Consider the following 19,382-nt stretch of genomic DNA (forward strand, 5'->3'; position numbering starts at 1 on the left):
ATTTGCATTTAATTTCCTTTATATACAAGGGGTATAAGTTCTTACCAAATGTACTCAAATATACGGTTATTGAAAAAATGCAAACATTTTCAACACAAACATGGTTTTAAACGGGTCTTTGCGCCATTTGGCGCAACTGGTCATCTAGTAGAATTAAATGAAGAGAGGGTTGAGTATCATATCATCATACCGTATCATATTAAATGTTGTGCTACTTTGTGTTATACATGGCAATAAATGAAGTCATCCAAGATACTGACATATGATACTATACAGTACAGATGTAGTATCATACACTAGTATGATATGCATGATGCATATGATACTAGTATATGATACTTGCCATTACGACCAGCCTAATGCATACTGGAAAGAATATTGGACTATATAGAACCATAGTGATACATTAGTATTGTGGAACCGGGCGCAGCATCGGGCGCCTGTGCTTCTAGTAAGTTCTACGCTCCAAAAAATCTAAGCTATTACATGACGATGACATCATAAAAGAGCCAGCAGCTCATTGGGGCGGAGAGGAGGATATAATCAGCACCGGAAACCACCCATTCTTAGCTCATGGCATAACTTCCCTCAGCTCACTCTTGCGGCTCATGGGACAGGGCGCAGGGTGGAATCAGCACCAGAGACCATTCTTCGCTCACGCCATAGCTTCCCTCGGCTCACTCTTGCACCCTTTGCTTCACCGTGGTTTTCCTCGCGTTGTGCAGTAACCTCTAGGCTGCTGCAAGCAAAATTACACAACAAAAAAATAATTCAGAAATATCATTCTTATTACACGGACATGTAAATAGATAGTCAAGTTTGTTCTTACTTGTGGGAATCAATCCAATGCGTGCTGCGATTTCCAACTTCTTTCTGGTGTAATCCAAATAGTTCTTCCTTTTCTTAAACTGAAAATAAAGTCAGACTTCCACTTCAGCAAAAGAAAGGAAATTGGAGACGGATCAGATTTAGATTATAAAAAAATCTCCTAACTACTCCCTCTGTCCCGTAATGTAAGACGTTTTTTGACTGTAGTGTAGTGTCAAAAAACATCTTACATTATGGGACGAAGGGAGTACAAAACTAGCAGGATCAACTAACCATTTTCTTAACGGCCTCTGTGATCAAGGGATGAGCTTTGTCTTCCGGAAGCTACAGACAAGCAACAGTGTTAGTCACACCAATCAATGTACAAGATTCCAACCAGGCATGGATCCACAAAAACCAAGCTTACCTTCTCATTAATGCCATCCACGTAGGTATCATACTGCAACGAAACAAACAGAGCAATTAGTAAAACAAGATGATTAAATGGAAAAAAGGAAGCATCTGCTGATTAATTAATTAATTAGCTGATAAACCCAAATGAACACTATATGTGATGTAGATGAACCTACGTTATATTTTATCAAACTGGTGTCTGGACAGCTATCCAGCGCAAATTTGATCAAACCCTTGCGGGAGGGGAAAATGTCCTCTTTATACAATTGCCTCAAAGCCTCACCGAAATTCACCTTAGCAATGTGAAAGGCAAGTGAATATCAATGTCAACGAGCATACAAAGCTAGCACAAAGTGAAAAAGAAAAGAAGTTTTCTTGGTTGTGATGAAGATTTAGGCATGAGAATACAACCTTATTCTTAGCAACCCTTCTCCATAACTCAAGATAGAGACCGACCAAGTCCTTCCTGTCTTTGAAGTCGAACCGAAGGTTATTTATATGCTCCTGAAATTGAAAACAGAAATGTCAAATGCCACCACCACATATTTCACCAGCCAAATTAATAGGTGAGACAAGCGCATTACTCTGAAGCCAGACATAACTGAACGTCCAGGAATATTACGAAACTGCAGTGCAATCTTCAATGATTGGAAGAGAGCCACTAGCTCATTTTTCATCCGCTACACAACAAAATTAAATTTCTGTCATGCTCATGTGTGACATATAACACTAGATATAGTATGCAAGAAACTTTATTAGAGGTACCTGATCCCCCAAGAGTGCTGCTTCATCTTCAATCCACTGTTGCATGGGAAATAGCGCTATCAGGTCAAATTAGCAGAATCAATACAATAGTTTACACTTTATTGCGCCATGCCTACCTTAATTTTCGCTGATATCTCCTCACGGAACTTGACATATTCTAGATCTCCACGGTAGGTATGGTAAGTCAGGCGGTACTCATCCCAATCTCCGTACATTGGCTGCACACAAAGGAAATGTCAATTGTAGAACATTAAGCTGCTAGTGCTGGAGCACATAAAGAAACATTATGCACTTGCTGAGTTAATCATGACTACCAAAAGAAGTTATTAACAAGTTCCGTTCATAAGGAGTGCAATAATGGATTTTAAGGCGTCCCGCTTTGGAAACTTATCCGGCAAGGCGCCCTCCTAGGGCCTTGGAATTTTTCCTGCCAGGCGTCAAGGCGGTGGAGCCTTAGGACACCTTACCGGCATGAGAACATTGAGTATCATAAAGTCCAACCAAACAAACAAAAAAATTCTTCCCCAACCTCGGAGTAGTTTTAAACAGAATGCAGATTAACTGTGGTTGCAGAAACAAATTTGATCAAGTCAGCACAAATGAAAGTTAAACAAAATGGCATGGAGGAGTCGTATTGTTGACCTACATCATCACGAAGCACTAGCCGCTGGTAGTCGTCCAAGCCAGCAAGCTTGCATTGTTCAGGATGGAAGTACCATTCAGGATCCTTTTCGACATACTTAAGGAAAATATTTTCATATACATGCAGAGGGTCCAAATCCTTGTTACTTTGTGCATCATCCAGTTCCTTTTTGAGAGAGGACAACTGCAGTAGACAAGCAGAAAGTAAATGAATACAAACGCAAAAGCAGAGACATCAGACTACTAAAATACACAGGCCAAAACCAACCAGGTAATACATCATGAAAACCGTAAAGCTAATGTTGTTTCATTTCCAGATTAAATATCCTGAAGCTCAAGGTAAAGTTCACCCAAAAAAAACAGATACCTTGAGGGCTTCAATGTAGTACCGGGAGAGCCGCTGGTAGACCTCAACCTGCTGCTTTTCATCACACGTAGAAGGAAATACTAGTACATTAGCAGTGTTCAACTTGGAAATGAGAAATCTGGTCTTCATCATGATGGACTCTTGGTCCAGATCAAGGAGGTTTTGTAATTCCTCTGGTCCCTGTTCTTGTTTGTGGTCAGTTAGAACCTTCTTCTCTTCTGTAGCTGGGATTGGGATGTTTACCGTCTTCTCTTGTGTCCATGTACTTTCTTCTGAAGTGCTCTTGCTGCGGCTAGCAGGAGGAATTAATTTGACCATCCTTGGATTTGCATCGACATAATAGTTGGCAGGCTCAACGCCATCTGGCTTGCTTATGCTGTCATTCATCATTTGCTTCGACGTGGCAAACTCTTCTTCTAAAAGGGGTTCATTTGTCGGAGAGTGGCAAGAGCTGCTATCCCTTGCTGGCGTGAAAATCAATGAGGCGATGTCCGCCTTCGGCTGGCCAATGTCCAAGACCCTCTTAATAATTTTCTTCTTCCTATAAACGGAAGCAGATGCAGCGGATTGAGGCGGCTGAGCACTGGGTCGTACGGCACCTGGTGGTTGCGGCAGAGCTGGGAAGGAGGAGGCCCACGGATGCGTCGATCAGCCGGGGCGGCCGCCAACGGGAAGGTGGGGTGAGCGTACGGCCTCGGCCGCAGGACGCCTAGATCTGAGCAGGAACCCTAATCTACCCAGCGAGAGTTCGTGGGATTACTCGCTCGAGGATCCAAGGCGACTCGGGAGAGGGATTAAAAAGAGGATTGAGGAGGTGGAGGTGGAGACGGAGACCGACAGCCGGGTGGGTAGAACTAGTTTGGAAAGCGATCCGGCCGTCTTCGTCCTATGGCAACTACCAAGCCGACTACTACGACCATATATACAACAAACTGGCCATATGGGCCGTTCCTGGCCGGCATTTTCGGTCCATAGAACGCAGAACGAGGCCGATTCCCAAAGTCAGACCTTATAGCATCTCCAGCCCCCCCCCCCCCCCCCCCCCCCCCCCCCCCCCCCCCCCCCTACAACACGCACCTCAGGGCGCATTTTACCGCCGGCGCTGAAAAGAGTCGCCCAGCCGCGTCCCCAGATCCTCCTTTTTCGTCGGTTGCGCCGAAATTACAGCCCGCAAACCCAAGCGGAACCCAGTGCACAGGGGAGCGCCGGCTGAAACGAAAAGGCGCGTGGACCCTCACTGTCAGCGACACCGACCGATTTCCCCCTTTCCCTCCATTTCCCCCCTACCGGCCCCTTCTCCCCTGCAGCTCCCGCCATTCTCTCCCCAGATCCGCCCGTCATGCCGCCGAAGAAGTATGTGCCCCTCGCCTAGCCAACGATCCCGGCCAGCCAAAGCAGAGGAAGCTGAGGGCACCGATGCCAAGGCCCTCGGGCTTGACGAACGCCCAGTGGAAGGCTGGCGTTGATCACAGGCAGCGGTCACCACAAGGCGGAATAGGCTCAACATGAAGAGGCCAGGGACGCGGCGGCGGAGCAGGAGGAGTCGTCTCGCACGGACATGGCGAACGAGCGCCAGCTCCTTTCGCCTCAACAGGCTGGTTAGTACCCACAAGGCGCGCGGGATAGCCAGCAGAGCATCGCGTCGTCGGCCAACTTCTCGCCGCCAGTGTGGGGGTACGCGCCCTCGCCTGACTACGTTGACGGCGACGCGCTTGGCGGCTCCAACCCCAACATCACCTTCCCGCATGGCTCTGCGTCCCCCCCCCCCCCCCCCCCCCCCCCCCCCCCCCCCCCCCCGCCCCCCCCCCCCCCGTTCTTCAACCCCGACCCATGCACGCCCTCCCCCGTGTTCATCGCCGGCCTCAACACCCACTACGTCTACTCGCCGACGACGTACTCAGGCCCACCTGCGCCGACTTTGCATCGTGGGCCCCTACCCTTCACCCATGGCTCGGTGCCACAGTTCAGCAGCACCAACTCCGACATGGACGAGATCATCACGAATGGCTCAGTCGCCGCCACTTTGTGCCTCGGGTTACGCACGCAAGACGAAACGCTAGACACCGCCGTCGACATGGAGGACGTCGAGCACGACGATGCCGAGGAGGAGGTGGAAGAGGAAGAACCAGCGGAGCCACCGGCCAAAGGAAGAAAGAAGAAGCGGTCGTCCAACGCCAGGCCAGGCGAGCCTCACATCAAGTGGACGCCAAAGAAAGACTAGTGCCGCGCCAAAGCATGGAAGACTGTCAGCATCGACCCGATCACCAGCGCGAATCAGAACGCCGACACCTACTGGAGAAGGGTCAAGGCAGCGTTCGATGAGCGCAAGTTGGTCGACCACGACTTTGCCGGCATCCACATGGATCGCGGCGAGAAGGCGGCCATGGCTAACCATTGGGTGACCATCCAGCAGGCCTGTAACAAGTGGCGTGGGATTCAGGAGGAGGTCAATGATGGAAATATGCCCTAGAGGCAATGATAAAATGGTTATTATTATATTTTCTTAATCATGATAGAGGTTTATTATTCATGCTAGAATTGTATTAACCGGAAACTTAAATACATGTGTGGATACATAAACGAATATCGTGTCCCTAATAAGCCTCTATTAGACTAGACGAGATGGTTAAGGTCTCCTAACCATAGACATGTGTTGTCACTTGATAAAGAGATCACATCATTAGGAGAATGATGTGATGGACAAGACCTATCTGTTAGCTTAGCATATGATCGTTCAGTTTATTGCTACTCTTTTCTTAATGTCAAATACATATTCCTTCCATCATGAGATCATGCAACTCCCGGATACCGGAGGAATACCTTTTGTGCTATCAAACGTCATAACGTAATTGGGTGATCATAAAGATGCTCTACAAGTATCTATGTGTAACATCCCAAATTTTCAATTTGGAATGTTATATATAGGTCATTCATGCATATCATATTTTATTGCATTTTCGTTTTGCGATCCTCGAAATTCCAAGCAACTCAAGGACCCTCGGAGAGAGTTGGTGATTTCACCGTTTTCATATTTGAATTTTATCAAATATCGAAACAAGGATCAATTTGGTTTTAATTGTTTTTCTGTCCGAAATTATTTCATATTAAATATAAATGAGAGGAGGTAATATGACTTTTCCCAAAACAAATGAAATATTGGAGGAAAAATATTAAAATCAAATAAATAAACTTTATTTGGATTTTATTTGCAATTTTATTAGAATTAGGGCCAAGAAAATGTTCACCCTGTTCTAAATATTTTATTTAGACGGTGAAAATTGGTTTTGGTATTTTTAGATTTTTATTTATTTTTTTAGGATTTTATCTTCGACGGATTATGTTCTAAAAAAAACTTCCGCCGGACCGCACTGGGCCGAGGCCCAGCCGCCAGCCGCGCCGCCTTCCCGTCCCGTGCCAGAGATGGACTCACAGGAGGAGTCCGACGACGCCTCCGCCTCGTCGCCCCCTGCCCCAAGTCACGCCCCCCGGCCCCTTTATATGCTGCCCGCCCCGCCGCCTCGACCCCCACCACCACCAGCCGCCGCCGCAAGCAACAGCAGCCGCAGCCCACGCCCTCCGCTGCCGCCTGCCGCGCCAGCCAGCCGCCGCCGCCCGCTTCGCGCCGCGCCGCCCACTGCTCCGCCGCCCGTGCCGCGCCGCCCACTGCTCCGCCGCCCGTGCCGCGCCGTTGCCCGCTCCGCCGAGCCGCCGCCCCGCCGGAGTGCCTCGCCTTACCGGAATCCGAGCCGCCACCAACGGATCTTGCCGTTTGGTTTTTTTGGTTTTTAGGTAAAACCCCGGTTTTTGTAAAAAAAAAACCTAGTTGCGTCTTTTTAATTTTACAGCTCGGTTAAATCGCGGACGTTCGTCCATACGTTCGTTTTAATGAACGCCGTTCATCCGTTAGTCACAGACAGCGAATGTTCGTTCGTTAGCCTGTTCGTCAGTTTTTCTTTTTCAAGGGTTTTTCTGCGATTCTTTCTGATCGCGATTTCTGCCCTGATCTTCGTTTTAGTTTATCTTTTCGCTCGTTTATCCAAATCAGGTGAAACAAGCGCGTAGATCTTCGTCTCGAAGTTCTCTTTCTGTTTAACCAACTTGAACAAGATTTTGATACAGTAAAATTTGACTTTAGTCTAGATTAGTATTCAGATCTTGTTTCTTCCGCAGTTTGAGTTTCGTTGCTCCGTTTGATTTGATTCTTTTTGCAAACCGGAGTTCTTCAGTTGAACTTTCTGGTTAGATCTTCTTATTTGAGTTTTACCCATGCATCTTTGCTTGATTTCTTATGTATGCTATTGTTTGTTTGCGATAGAATTCCCGGAGTGCGAAGCGTGCTACTACGAGTCACTAGGTTTTGCGGATCGTCAGCAAGGCAACTAACACATTGATCATACTCTTTTATACCCAGTTTTTATGCATTAGTTACAATCCTCAAGCACTGCATGATTAGGATGTGTTTAACATATGGGTTTTGGGAAGTAGTTGATGAGGTAGAACATATTACCTGTTTATGATCAAACCCTTGGGAGTTACTTTCTACGTTACGCTTATATTGCTATGCTATGCTCGTAGACGTGGATTAGGTTTGAGTGTATCCATGACAGATATGAGATTATTTAATTTAATGGTTCAACTTTAATACACATCTAGGTGGATTGTTGGTTTTGGGCACCTAGGGTTATACCAGTGTTGTCCTAGGAGATCCCGGGGTTATACCGTGTGATCCTCCTATGGTCTGCCACCCAGGCTCAAAGGGATCGTAAGATTATTCATGCTAGAAACTTCCGTGTGCAGCCACAAGCTATTATGGGCTCTAGCATAGTCGAGCATGTTGCATGACCTCTTCCAGTGGTAGGCTAGCAGATGTAGGGGATGTAGGTTGGTACTGTCTACCCAGGGTTAGAGTTAATGTTTCTGAAAGACTGTGTCTCGGTCATCCGTTTCTCAAACACCATGTAGTGCGAGAAATCCAACGGAGGAGATCGAGTCTTGTGGGAAAAAGTGCGCAAACCTCTGCAGAGTGTACAAACTAATCATGGTTATGGACATCTTGAGTATCTGGTTCTTAGATTATCATATGGATCTCATCACTTTAAATTAATTTGTTGGGTTTATAATTATTTTTAATTGGGATTGAGATGGGGGTACCATTCTCAATGTTTCAACTACCATGATAGTTAAATAAAATATATTTCTTTGTTGTAGGAAAAAATTGGCTTTTCGCAAAAACATATCAACCATAGAGGCTCCACCAGCCATATATGCATGTAGTGATAGTATTTATCTGTTCTTTTCTACTGTGTTACATTGCCAACATATTCCATGTGCTGACCCATTTTCGGGCTGCAACGTGTCATGTTGCAGACTTTTCAGACGAGGGGTAAGGTTCGCTAGGCCGTTGTCGTGCACTCAGCTATGCCGTTGGAGTTGATGGACTCACTTTATCTTCCAAGCCTTCTGCTGTTATCGTATTAGATGGCCTTAAGCCATATTTATTGTATTAAGTTCTCTTTGGAGACTATCGATGTAATAAGTGTGTGATTGCTACTATGTTATAAATCCTTCGAGTACTGTGTGTGTCAGCATTACCGATCCAGGGATGACACTGAAGCACAGAGACTTGACCATCTGTGGTCGGGTCGCTACAAGATGGTATCAGAGCACACGCTGAATGTAGGACACGACCACTAAGATGAACCATAGGTCACTCTTCTCTACTCATTTCTGACTCCTCTCCATTTTCTACTCTTTAGGATGGCGGACTCAAGGAACAAGTTTGCACAACCGGATGAAGACACTCCTTTTGGACGACACTTGAAGGAAGTCACTAGGTACCTGAACATCGGAATACCAAGCTTCACCGGGGCCTACACCGCCACTTTACCAGAAGAGGAGCGTTGGATGATTCGAGTTCAAGTTTTAGGAAGGACATTCACGCTAGTCACTGAGCCCATAGAGTTTTCCTTTGATGCACCAACCTGGAGTCTAGGCAAGAGCATGGCAGCCCACATTGCTATGGGACGTATTGGAGAAGTCTACAAACAGGAGCTGAAGGACACTATCTATCAGATATGTGGGCGCCGAGATGAGCAATGGGAGATGATCAGCACCAGGAAAGACAGGTCCATTGCAGCATTCATCCAGGAGTTAAACTAGCACATTCGACGTCAGGAGAACCAGATGTGCGCTAGCATGATAGATTTGAAGAAGGCGATGACCAGGAACATGGATCTAGAGGAGGAACTCAAGTCTACACGCGACGGATACGAGGAGGAAATCGCGATACTATTGGAGAAGAATGATGACCTGATAAAGAAGATCGGAGTATTCATGGGAGATCCCGCGCCAGGAGATGATGATCAATCCAAAGACATTCGATCTGAAGACTACATCATCATCGACGACACCGACTCCGACCCCGACAGTAGTAATGATGACTATGAAGACGAAGCTGGAGTAGATATCATGGAATCTTCCACTGATCAAAATTTCTAGAAGACCACCATATGATCAAGTAGTATTCCCTCATGTATATAGTAGTAGTCTGAGCACTGTGACGACAGTTAGATCGATTGTATGCCCTTGCTTGATTGATTGAGTGTTATGATATGATTGTGTTTGTCTCATGTGCATATGGGTAGTGCTCTCTTAGTAGACCTCATTCTATTGTAATCTCTTCCCTCTAAACCCATCAAATGCCTCTGTGGCGTGATACCGGATTTGTCTTCCCATCGGAGCTCACTCAGTTGATCTAGCAGTAGAATGCCTTGATGCAGTTGTTAGTTCAGAACCAAGGCAACAATAACAACAACAACAACAACCCACCGCCACCACCACCAGTTGACAACTTAGCCCGTTTTCTGAGGTTGCAGCCGCCGGTGTTTTTCAGTAGCACCGAGCCAATAGTTGCTGATGACTGGCTACGCAGGATTGGAAGGGAGTTGACCACTGCAGGTTGCATAGATGCTGAGAAGGTGCATTTTGCCGCACATCAATTGGATGGACCAGCAGCCTCATGGTGGGAGAATTACACAACCACTTTCCCTATAGCCAATGTCACTTGGGAGCAGTTTCAGCAAGCTTTCCGCACAGCCCATGTCTCAACTGGAGCTATGAGCATGAAGAAGCGTGGGTTTCGCAACTTGCGCCAGGGAAATCGTACTGTGGCTCAGTACGTAGATGAGTTTAGTAAGCTATCTCGTTATGCCCCTGATGATGTGTCCACAGATGCCGCAAAGTAGGAGAATTTATGGAAGGACTGAATTGTGAGATGAGCATGTAGTTGATGGTGGCAACATTTAACAACTACCAGGAGTTGGTAGATAAGGCTCTTATGATTGAAGGGAAACAACAGCAGATAGAGAGCCACAAGAGTTAGTATGGACGAGGGAAGTACAATTCAGGAGCATCGCAGAAGCCTCGTTTTACCCCGAACTCGGGAGGATTTACCCATAACCATGGAAGCCACACTCACAATGGACGAAGTTCTCATAACCACAATGGCCCTAAGAATGGGAATGGGAATGGAGCAAGCAGCAATCAGAATCGCTCTAACCCAGCCACACCCGCCAAGAAGGACCAGAGTCATGTTACCTGTTTCAAGTGCGGAAAGACTGGACATTACGCTAATGATTGTCCAGAGTTGAAGAATGGCAATGGAAATGGGAGCTCTAGGAAGAAGCCCAACCCTTTCAACAGGGGACAGGTGAACCACATGAACGTGGATGAGGTTGAAGAGCAGCCAGATGCAGTTATTGGTAAGGTTTTGGTTAAGTCATTTACCGCTCTCGTTCTTTTTGATACTGGTGCATCACATTCATACATTTCAAGGGGATTGGTGGACAAGTTTAAGTTACCCACCTTAGCCCTTAGGACACCAGTGAGCTCACCCGGTGCAGAGTATATGGCTAGCCGATGGTGCGATCGGTTACCCTTAACCATTGGCAGCCATGTTTTCCCCTCAAACCTCATTATTTTGGAATCCCAAGGATTGGATGTGATACTGGGAATGGATTGGCTATCAAAGTATGGAGGAAGCATAGATTTCCTAGCAAGTCAATTCTGCTCACTACCCTGGAGGGAAAAAGGATCAAGTATGTTTCCAGGCATGCGCCAAGGAGAACCCAAGTAAATTCACTCTCAGGAGTTGTTCAGGAGGAAGTGCCTGTAGTGAAGGATTACCCAGATGTATTTCCAGAGGAACTACCAGGCATGCCGCTAGATCGAGACATTGAGTTTTTAATAGAGCTATTGCCAGGCACTAGACCCGTATCGAAGAGACCATACCGGATGCCCACAAATGATCTGGAAGATATCAAGAAGCAGATTAAGGAGTTATTGGAGAAAGGTTACATTCGACGAAGTTCATCACCATGGGGAGCCCCAGTGCTCCTGGTTGAGAAGAAGGATGGATCGTTGAGAATGGTTGTTGATTATCATGCGCTGAATGAAGTGACGATCGAGAACAAGTACCCACTACCGATGATCAATGATTTGTTTGACCAGTTGCAAGGAGCTAAAGTGTTCTCGAAGATCGACCTGTGATCAGGATACCACCAGTTGAGGATTTGAGAACAGGATATACCTAAGACAACTTTCACCACCAGGTACGGGCTTTATGAGTACACGGTTATGCCATTTGGATAGACTAATGCCCCTGCCTACTTCATGAGTATGATGAATAAGGTGTTCATGGAGTTCTTGGATAAGTTTGTTGTGGTGTTCATTGATGATATTCTAGTATACTCAAAGACTGAAGAGGAGCACAAGGAACATTTGCGTTTAGTTCTTGAGAAACTCAGGGAACATCAGTTGTATGCCAAGTTCAGCAAGTGTGAATTTTGTTTGAAGGAAGTTGGATTCCTTGGACATGTTATATCGGGAGAAGGTATAGCAGTAGACCCCACCAAGGTTAAATCAGTCACCGACTGGCTATCACCCACCTTAGTTGGAGAGATCCGCAGTTTTCTGGGACTCGCGGGATACTATCAGAGATTTATTGATAATTTCTCTAAGATTGCAAAGCCCATGACAGAGTTGTTGAAGAAGGACACTAAGTTTAAATGGACAGAAGAATGTGAGGTTAGTTTTCAGGAGTTGAAGAAACGTGTGACTACCGCCCCAGTGCTAATTCTGCCGGATATACGCAAGGATTTCCAAGTGTATTGCGACGCATCTCGCTTAGGACTTGGAGGAGTGCTTATGCAAGATGGAAGAGTTGTTTCATATGCCTCACGTCAACTTGCATGAGTTGAATTATGCCACACATGATTTGGAGTTAGCAGCTGTAGTGCATGCACTCAAGACATGGAGACACTTTCTTATTGGAAACCGTTGTGATGTGTACACGGATCATAAGAGTTTGAAGTACATTTTCACACAGAAGGAGCTGAACCTTAGGCAGAGGAGATGGTTGGAGCTTATAAAGGATTATGATATGAAGTTGCACTATCATCTAGGAAAGGCCAATGTCGTAGCAGACGCTTTGAGCCGGAAGAGTTATGTTAATACTCTCCTAATGGGAGGGATGCCAAAGGAGTTAGCAGAGGATCTCAGGGAGCTTCGTTTGGAGATTGTTCCTAGAGGTTTTGTTGCAGCAATGGAAGTTCAATCAACATTGTTGGGAAAGATTCTTGAAGCTCAGAAGGATGACAAGGAAATTGCTGAGATAAAGGAGAAAATGAGCAAAGGAAAAGCCAGAGGTTTTCGTGAAGATGAGTGATGTCTACTACACAACCTTCTTCTTGTAGACGTTGTTGGGCCTCCAAGTGCAGAGGTTTGTAGTACAGTAGCAAATTTCCCTCAAGTGGATGACCTAAGGTTTATCAATCCGTAGGAGGCGTAGGATGAAGATGGTCTCTCTCAAGCAACCCTGCAACCAAATAACAAAGAGTCTCTTGTGTCCCCAACACACCCAATACAATGGTAAATTGTATAGGTGCACTAGTTTGGCGAAGAGATAGTGATACAAGTGCAATATGGATAGTAGATATAGGTTTTTGTAATTTGAAAATATAAAAACAGCAAGATAACTAATGATAAAAGTGAGTACAAACGGTATTGCAATGTGTGGAAACAAGGCCTAGGGTTCATACTTTCACTAGTGCAAGTCCTCTCAACAATAATAACATAATTGGATCATATAAATAGCCCTCAACATGCAACAAACAGTCACTCCAAAGTCACTAATAGCGGAGAATAAACGAAGAGATTATGGTAGGGTACGAAACCACCTCAAAGTAATTTTTTCCAATCAATCTGTTGGGCTATTCCTATAGGTGTCACAAACAGCCCTAGAGTTCGTACTAGAATAACATCTTAAGACACAAATCAACCAAAACCCTAATGTCACCTAGATACTCCAATGTCACCTCAAGTATCCATGGGGATGATTATATGATATGCATCACACAATCTCAGATTCATCTATTCAACCAACACATAGAACCTCAAAGAGTGCCCCAAAGTTCCTACCGGAGAATCACGACAAAAACGTGTGCCAAACCCTATGCATAGGTTCATGGGCGGAACCCGCAAGTTGATCACCAAAACATACATGAAGTGAATCACGTGATATCGCATTGTCACCACAGATACGCAAGGCAAGACATACATCAAGTGTTCTCAAATCTTTAAAGACTCAATCCGATAAGATAACTTCAAAGGGGAAACTCAATCCATTACAAGAGAGTAGAGGGGGGAGAAAACATCATAAGATCCAACTATAATAGCAAAGCTCGCGATACATCAAGATCGTAACATCTCAAGAACACGAGAGAGAGAGAGAGATCAAACACATAGCTACTGGTACATACCCTCAGCCCCGAGGGAGAACTACTCCCTCCTCGTCATGGAGAGCACCGGGATGATGAAGATGGCCACCGGAGAAGGATTGCCCCCTCCGGCAGGGTGCCGGAACGGGTCTAGATTGGCTTTCGGTGGCTACGGAGGCTTCTGGCGGTGGAACTCCCGATCTATTGTGCTCCCCCATCATTTTAGGGTATATGGAGATATATAGGAGGAAGAAGTGTATTAGGGGGGCCACGAGGAGCCCATGAGGGTGGAGGGCGCGCCCAGGGGGTGGGCACGCCCCCCTGCCTCGTGGCTTCCTCGTTGATCCCCTGACGTGCACTCCAAGTCTTCTGGGCTTCTTCTAATCCAAAAATAAGTTTTGTGAAGTTTCAGGTCAATTGGACTCTGTTTGATTTTCCGTTTCTGCGATATTGTAAAACAAGGAAAAAACAGAAACTGGCACTGGGCTCTGGGTTAATAGGTTAGTCCCAAAAATCATATAAAATAGCATATAAATGCATATAAAACATCCAAGGTTGATAATATAATAGCATGGAACAATCAAAAATTATAGATACGTTGGAGACGTATTAGCATCCCCAAGCTTAATTCCCGCTCGTCCTCGAGTAGGTAAATGATAAAAAATAGAATTTTTTATGTGGAATGCTACCTAACATATTCATCATGTATTTATTTTATTGTGGCAAGAATATTCAGATCCATAAGATCCAAGACAAAAGTTTAATATTGACATAAAAATAATAATACTTCAAGCATACTAACCAAGTAATCATGTCTTCTCAAAATAACATGGCCAAAGCAAGCTATCCCTACAAAATCATATAGTCTGACTATGCTCTATCTTCACCACACGAAATATTTAAATCATGCACAACCCCGATGACAAGCCAAGCAATTGTTTCATACTTTTGATGTTCTCAAACTTTTTCAATCTTCACGCAATACATGAGCGTGAGCCATGGATATAGCACTATAGGTGGAATAGAATGGTGGTTGTGGAGAAGACAAAAACGAGAAGATAGTCTCACATCAACTAGGTGTATCAACGGGCTATGGAGATGCCCATCAATAGATATCAATGTGAGTGAGTAGGGATTGCCATGCAACGGATGCACTAGAGCTATAAGTGTATGAAAGCTCAAAAAGAAACTTAGTGGGTGTGCATCCAACTCGCTTGTTCACGAAGACCTAGAGCATTTTGAGGAAGCCCATCATTGGAATATACAAGCCAAGTCCTATAATGAAAGATTCCCACTAGTATATGAAAGTGACAACATAGGAGACTCTCTATCATGAAGATCATGGTGCTACTTTGAAGTACAAGTGTGGTAAAAGGATAGTAGCGTTGCCCCTTCTCTCTTTTTCTCTCATTTTTTTTGGGCCTTCTCTTTTTTTTGTGGCCTCTTTTTTTTATTTGGGATTCTTTGGCCTCTTTTTTTTCGTCCGGAGTCTCATCCCGACTTGTGGGGGAATCATAGTCTCCATCATCCTTTCCTCATTGGGACAATGCTCTAATAATAATGATCATCGCACTTTTATTTTCTTACAACTCAAGAATTACAACTCGATACTTAGAACAAAATATGACTCTATATGAACGTCTCCAGCGGTGTACTGGGATGTGCAATGACTCATGAGTGACATGTATGGAAGAATTATGAACGGTGGCTTTGCCACAAATACGATGTCAACTACATGATCATGTAAAGCAATATGACAATGATGAAGCGTGTCATAATAACGGAACGATGGAAAGTTGCATGGCAATATATCTCGGAATGGCTATGGAAATGCCATAATAGGTAGGTATGGTGGCTATTTTGAGGAAGGTATATGGTGGGTTTATGGTACCGGCGAAAGTTGCGCGGTACTGGAGAGGCTAGCAATGGTGGAAGGGTGAGAGTGCGTATAATCCATGGACTCGACATTAGTCATAAGAACTCACATACTTATTGCAAAAATCTATTAGTTATCAAAACAAAGTACTACACGCATGCTCCTAGGGGGATAGATTAGTAGGAAAAGACCATCACTCGTCCCCAACCGCCACACATAAGGAAGACAATCAATAAATAAATCATGCTCCGACTTCATCACATAACGGTTCACCATACGTGCATGCTACGGGAATCACAAACTTAAACACAAGTATTTCTCAAATTCACAACTACTCAACTAGCATGACTCTAATATCACCATCTCCATATCTCAAAACAATTATCAAGTATCAAACTTCTCTTAGTATTCAATGCACTTTATATGAAAGTTTTTATTATATCCCTCTTGGATGCCCATCATATTAGGACTAAATTCATAACCAAAGCAAATTACCATGCTGTTTAGGACTCTCAAAATAATATAAGTGAAGCATGAGAGTTCATCTATTTCTTCAAAATAAAACTACCACCATGCTCTAAAAGATATAAGTGAAGCACTAGAGCAAACGACAAACTACTCCGAAAGATATAAGTGAAGATCAATGAGTAGTAGAATAATTATGCAACTATATGAAGACTCTCTAACATTTAAGAATTTCAGATCTTGGTATTTTATTCAAGCAGCAAGCAAAACTAAATAAAATAAAATGACGCTCCAAGCAAAACACATATCATGTGGCGAATAAAAATATAGCTCCAAGTAAAGTTACCGATGAACAAAGATGAAAGAGGGGATGCCTTCCGGGGCATCCCAAGCTTAGGCTCTTGGTTGTACTTGAATATTACCTTGGGGTGCCTTGGGCATCCCCAAGCTTAGGCTCTTGCCACTCCTTATTCCATAATCCATCGAATCTTTACCCAAAACTTGAAAACTTCACAACACAAAACTTAACAGAAAACTCGTAAGCTCCGTTAGCGAAAGAAAACAAAACACCACTTCAAGGTACTGTAATGAAGTCATTCTTTATTTATATTGGTGTTAAACCTACTGTATTCCAACTTCTATATGGTTTATAAACTATTTTACTAGCCATAGATTCATCAAAATAAGCAAACAACACACGAAAAATAGAATCTGTCAAAAACGGAACAATATGTAGTAATCTGTAACTAACGCAAACTTATGGAACTCATAAAATTCTCCAATAAATTTCTGGACATGAGGAATTTATCTATTAATAATCTTCAGAAATAATTAACTAAATATCACTCTCCAATAAAACATGGCAGCAATTCTCATGAGCGCTAAAGTTTCTGTTTTTTTACAGCATGATCGCAAAGACTTTCCCCAAGTCTTCCCAAAGGTTCTACTTGGCACAAACACTAATTAAAAGCATAAAACCACATCTAAACAGAGTCTAGATGAATTATTTATTGCTAAACAGGAGCAAAAAAATAAGAAACAAAAATAAAATTGGGTTGCCTCCCAATAAGCGCTATCGTTTAACGCCCCTAGCTAGGCATGATGATTTCAATGATGCTCACATAAAAGATAAGAATTGAAACATAAAGAGAGCATCATGAAGAATATGACTAGCACATTTAAGCCTAACTCACTTCCTATGAATAGGTATTTTGTGAGCAAACAACTTATGGGAACAAGAATCAACTTGCATAGGAAGGTAAAACAAGCATAACTTCATAACTTTAAGCACATAGAGAGGAAACTTGATATTATTGCAATTCCTACAAGCATATATTCCCCCCTCATAATAATTTTCAGTAGCATCATGAATGAATTCAACAATATAACTATCACATAAAAGCATTCTTTTCATGATCTACAAGCATAGAATTTTTATTACTCTCCACATAAGCAAACTTCTTCGCATGAATAGTAGTGGGAGCAAACTCAACAAAATAACTATCACATGAGGAATAATCCAATTGAAAACTAAAATCATGATGACAAGTTTCATGGTTATCATTATTCTTTATAGCATACAAGTCATCACAATAATCATCATAGATAGCAACTTTATTCTCATAATCAATTGGAACCTCTTCCGGAATAGTGGATTCATCACAAAATAAAGTCATGACCTCTCCAAATCCACTTTCATCAATATAATCATCATAAATAGGAGGCATGCTTTCATCATAATAAATTTTCTCATCAAAACTTGGGGGACAAAAAATATCATCTTCATCAAACATAGCTTCCCCAAGCTTGTGGCTTTGCATATCATTAGCATCATGGATATTCAAGGAATTCATACTAACAACATTGCAATCATGCTCATCATTCAAATATTTAGTGCCAAACATTTTAATGCATTCTTCTTCTAACACTTTGGCACAATTTTCCTTTCCATCATACTCACGAAAGATATTAAAAGATGAAGCGTATGAGGCAAACTCAATTCCATATTTTTTTTGTAGTTTTCTTTTATAAACTAAACTAGTGCTAAAACAAGAAACAAAAAAGATTCGACTGCAAGATCTAAATATATAACTTCAAGCACTCACCTCCCCGGCAACGGCGCCAGAAAAGAGCTTGATGTCTACTACACAACCTTCTTCTTGTAGACGTTGTTGGGCCTCCAAGTGCAGAGGTTTGTAGGACAGTAGCAAATTTCCCTCAAGTGGATGACCTAAGGTTTATCAATCCGTAGGAGGCGTAGGATGAAGATGGTCTCTCTCAAGCAACCCTGCAACCAAATAACAAAGAGTCTCTTGTGTCCCCAACACACCCAATACAATGGTAAATTGTATAGGTGCACTAGTTCGGTGAAGAGATGGTGATACAAGTGCAATATGGATAGTAGATATAGGTTTTTGTAATCTGAAAATATAAAAACAGCAAGGTAACTAATGATAAAAGTGAGCACAAACGGTATTGCTGTGTGTGGAAACAAGGCCTAGGGTTCATACTTTCACTAGTGCAAGTCCTCTCAACAATAATAACATAATTGGATCATATAACTAGCCCTCAACATGCAACAAAGAGTCACTCCAAAGTCACTAATAGCGGAGAACAAACGAAGAGATTATGGTAGGGTATGAAACCACCTCAAAGTTATTCTTTCCAATCAATCCATTGGGCTATTCCCATAGGTGTCACAAACAACCCTAGAGTTCGTACTAGAATAACACATTAAGACACAAATCAACCAAAACCCTAATGTCACCTAGATACTCCAATGTCACCTCAAGTATCCATGGGTATGATTATACGATATGGATCACACAATCTCAGATTCATCTATTCAACCAACACATAGAACCTCAAAGAGTGCCCCAAAGTTCCTACCGGAGAATCACGACGAAAACGTGTGCCAACCCCTATGCATAGGTTCATGGGCGGAACCCGCAAGTTGATCACCAAAACATACATCAAGTAAATCACGTGATATCCCATTGTCACCACAGATACGCACGGCAAGACATACATCAAGTGTTCTCAAATCTTTAAAGACTCAATCCGATAAGATAACTTCAAAGGGGAAACTCAATCCATTGCAAGAGAGTAGAGGGGGGAGAAAACATCATAAGATCCAACTATAATAGCAAAGCTCGTGATACATCAAGATCGTAACATCTCAAGACCACGAGAGAGAGAGAGAGAGGGAGAGATCAAACACATAGCTACTGGTACATACCCTCAGCCCCGAGGGAGAACTACTCCCTCCTCG

At 43.6% G+C, this 19,382-nt stretch overlaps 1 protein-coding gene across 2 annotated transcripts; it reads right to left on the reverse strand.

Annotated features, from left to right (window-relative positions):
• Positions 1 to 367: 367 nt before the first annotated feature.
• LOC125548990 lies at positions 368 to 3,871 on the reverse strand. 2 transcript variants are annotated; one of them, XM_048712493.1, is made up of 11 exons: positions 2,996 to 3,871; positions 2,633 to 2,812; positions 2,103 to 2,204; positions 1,987 to 2,022; positions 1,806 to 1,901; positions 1,633 to 1,725; positions 1,398 to 1,514; positions 1,235 to 1,267; positions 1,102 to 1,152; positions 830 to 908; positions 368 to 736 (listed from the first exon to the last, which is right to left on the reverse strand). In XM_048712493.1, exons 1-11 carry the CDS (start codon positions 3,383 to 3,385, stop codon positions 732 to 734), a joined length of 1,182 nt encoding a protein of 393 aa, XP_048568450.1. In that variant the 5' UTR covers positions 3,386 to 3,871; the 3' UTR covers positions 368 to 731. The 2 variants fall into 2 exon arrangements, with proteins under 2 accessions (XP_048568450.1, XP_048568449.1); XM_048712492.1 differs by having other exon boundaries at positions 368 to 739.
• Between the last annotated feature and the right edge of the window lie 15,511 nt (positions 3,872 to 19,382).

The sequence above is a fragment of the Triticum urartu genome, chromosome 3 (assembly GCF_003073215.2).
Source record: "Triticum urartu cultivar G1812 chromosome 3, Tu2.1, whole genome shotgun sequence".
NCBI lineage: Eukaryota > Viridiplantae > Streptophyta > Magnoliopsida > Poales > Poaceae > Triticum > Triticum urartu.

What these genes read in the sequence shown, in the direction of transcription:
- LOC125548990 (XM_048712492.1), bottom strand. Translation starts at nt 3,385, where the DNA reads ATGATGAATGACAGCATAAGCAAGCCAGATGGCGTTGAGCCTGCCAAC. An exon ending in ACTACATTGAAGCCCTCAAG is followed by an intron (nt 2,813 to 2,995) that starts GTATCTGTTTTT and finishes TGTCTACTGCAG; the next exon opens with TTGTCCTCTCTCAAAAAGGA. An exon ending in GGCTAGTGCTTCGTGATGAT is followed by an intron (nt 2,205 to 2,632) that starts GTAGGTCAACAA and finishes CTTTGTGTGCAG; the next exon opens with CCAATGTACGGAGATTGGGA.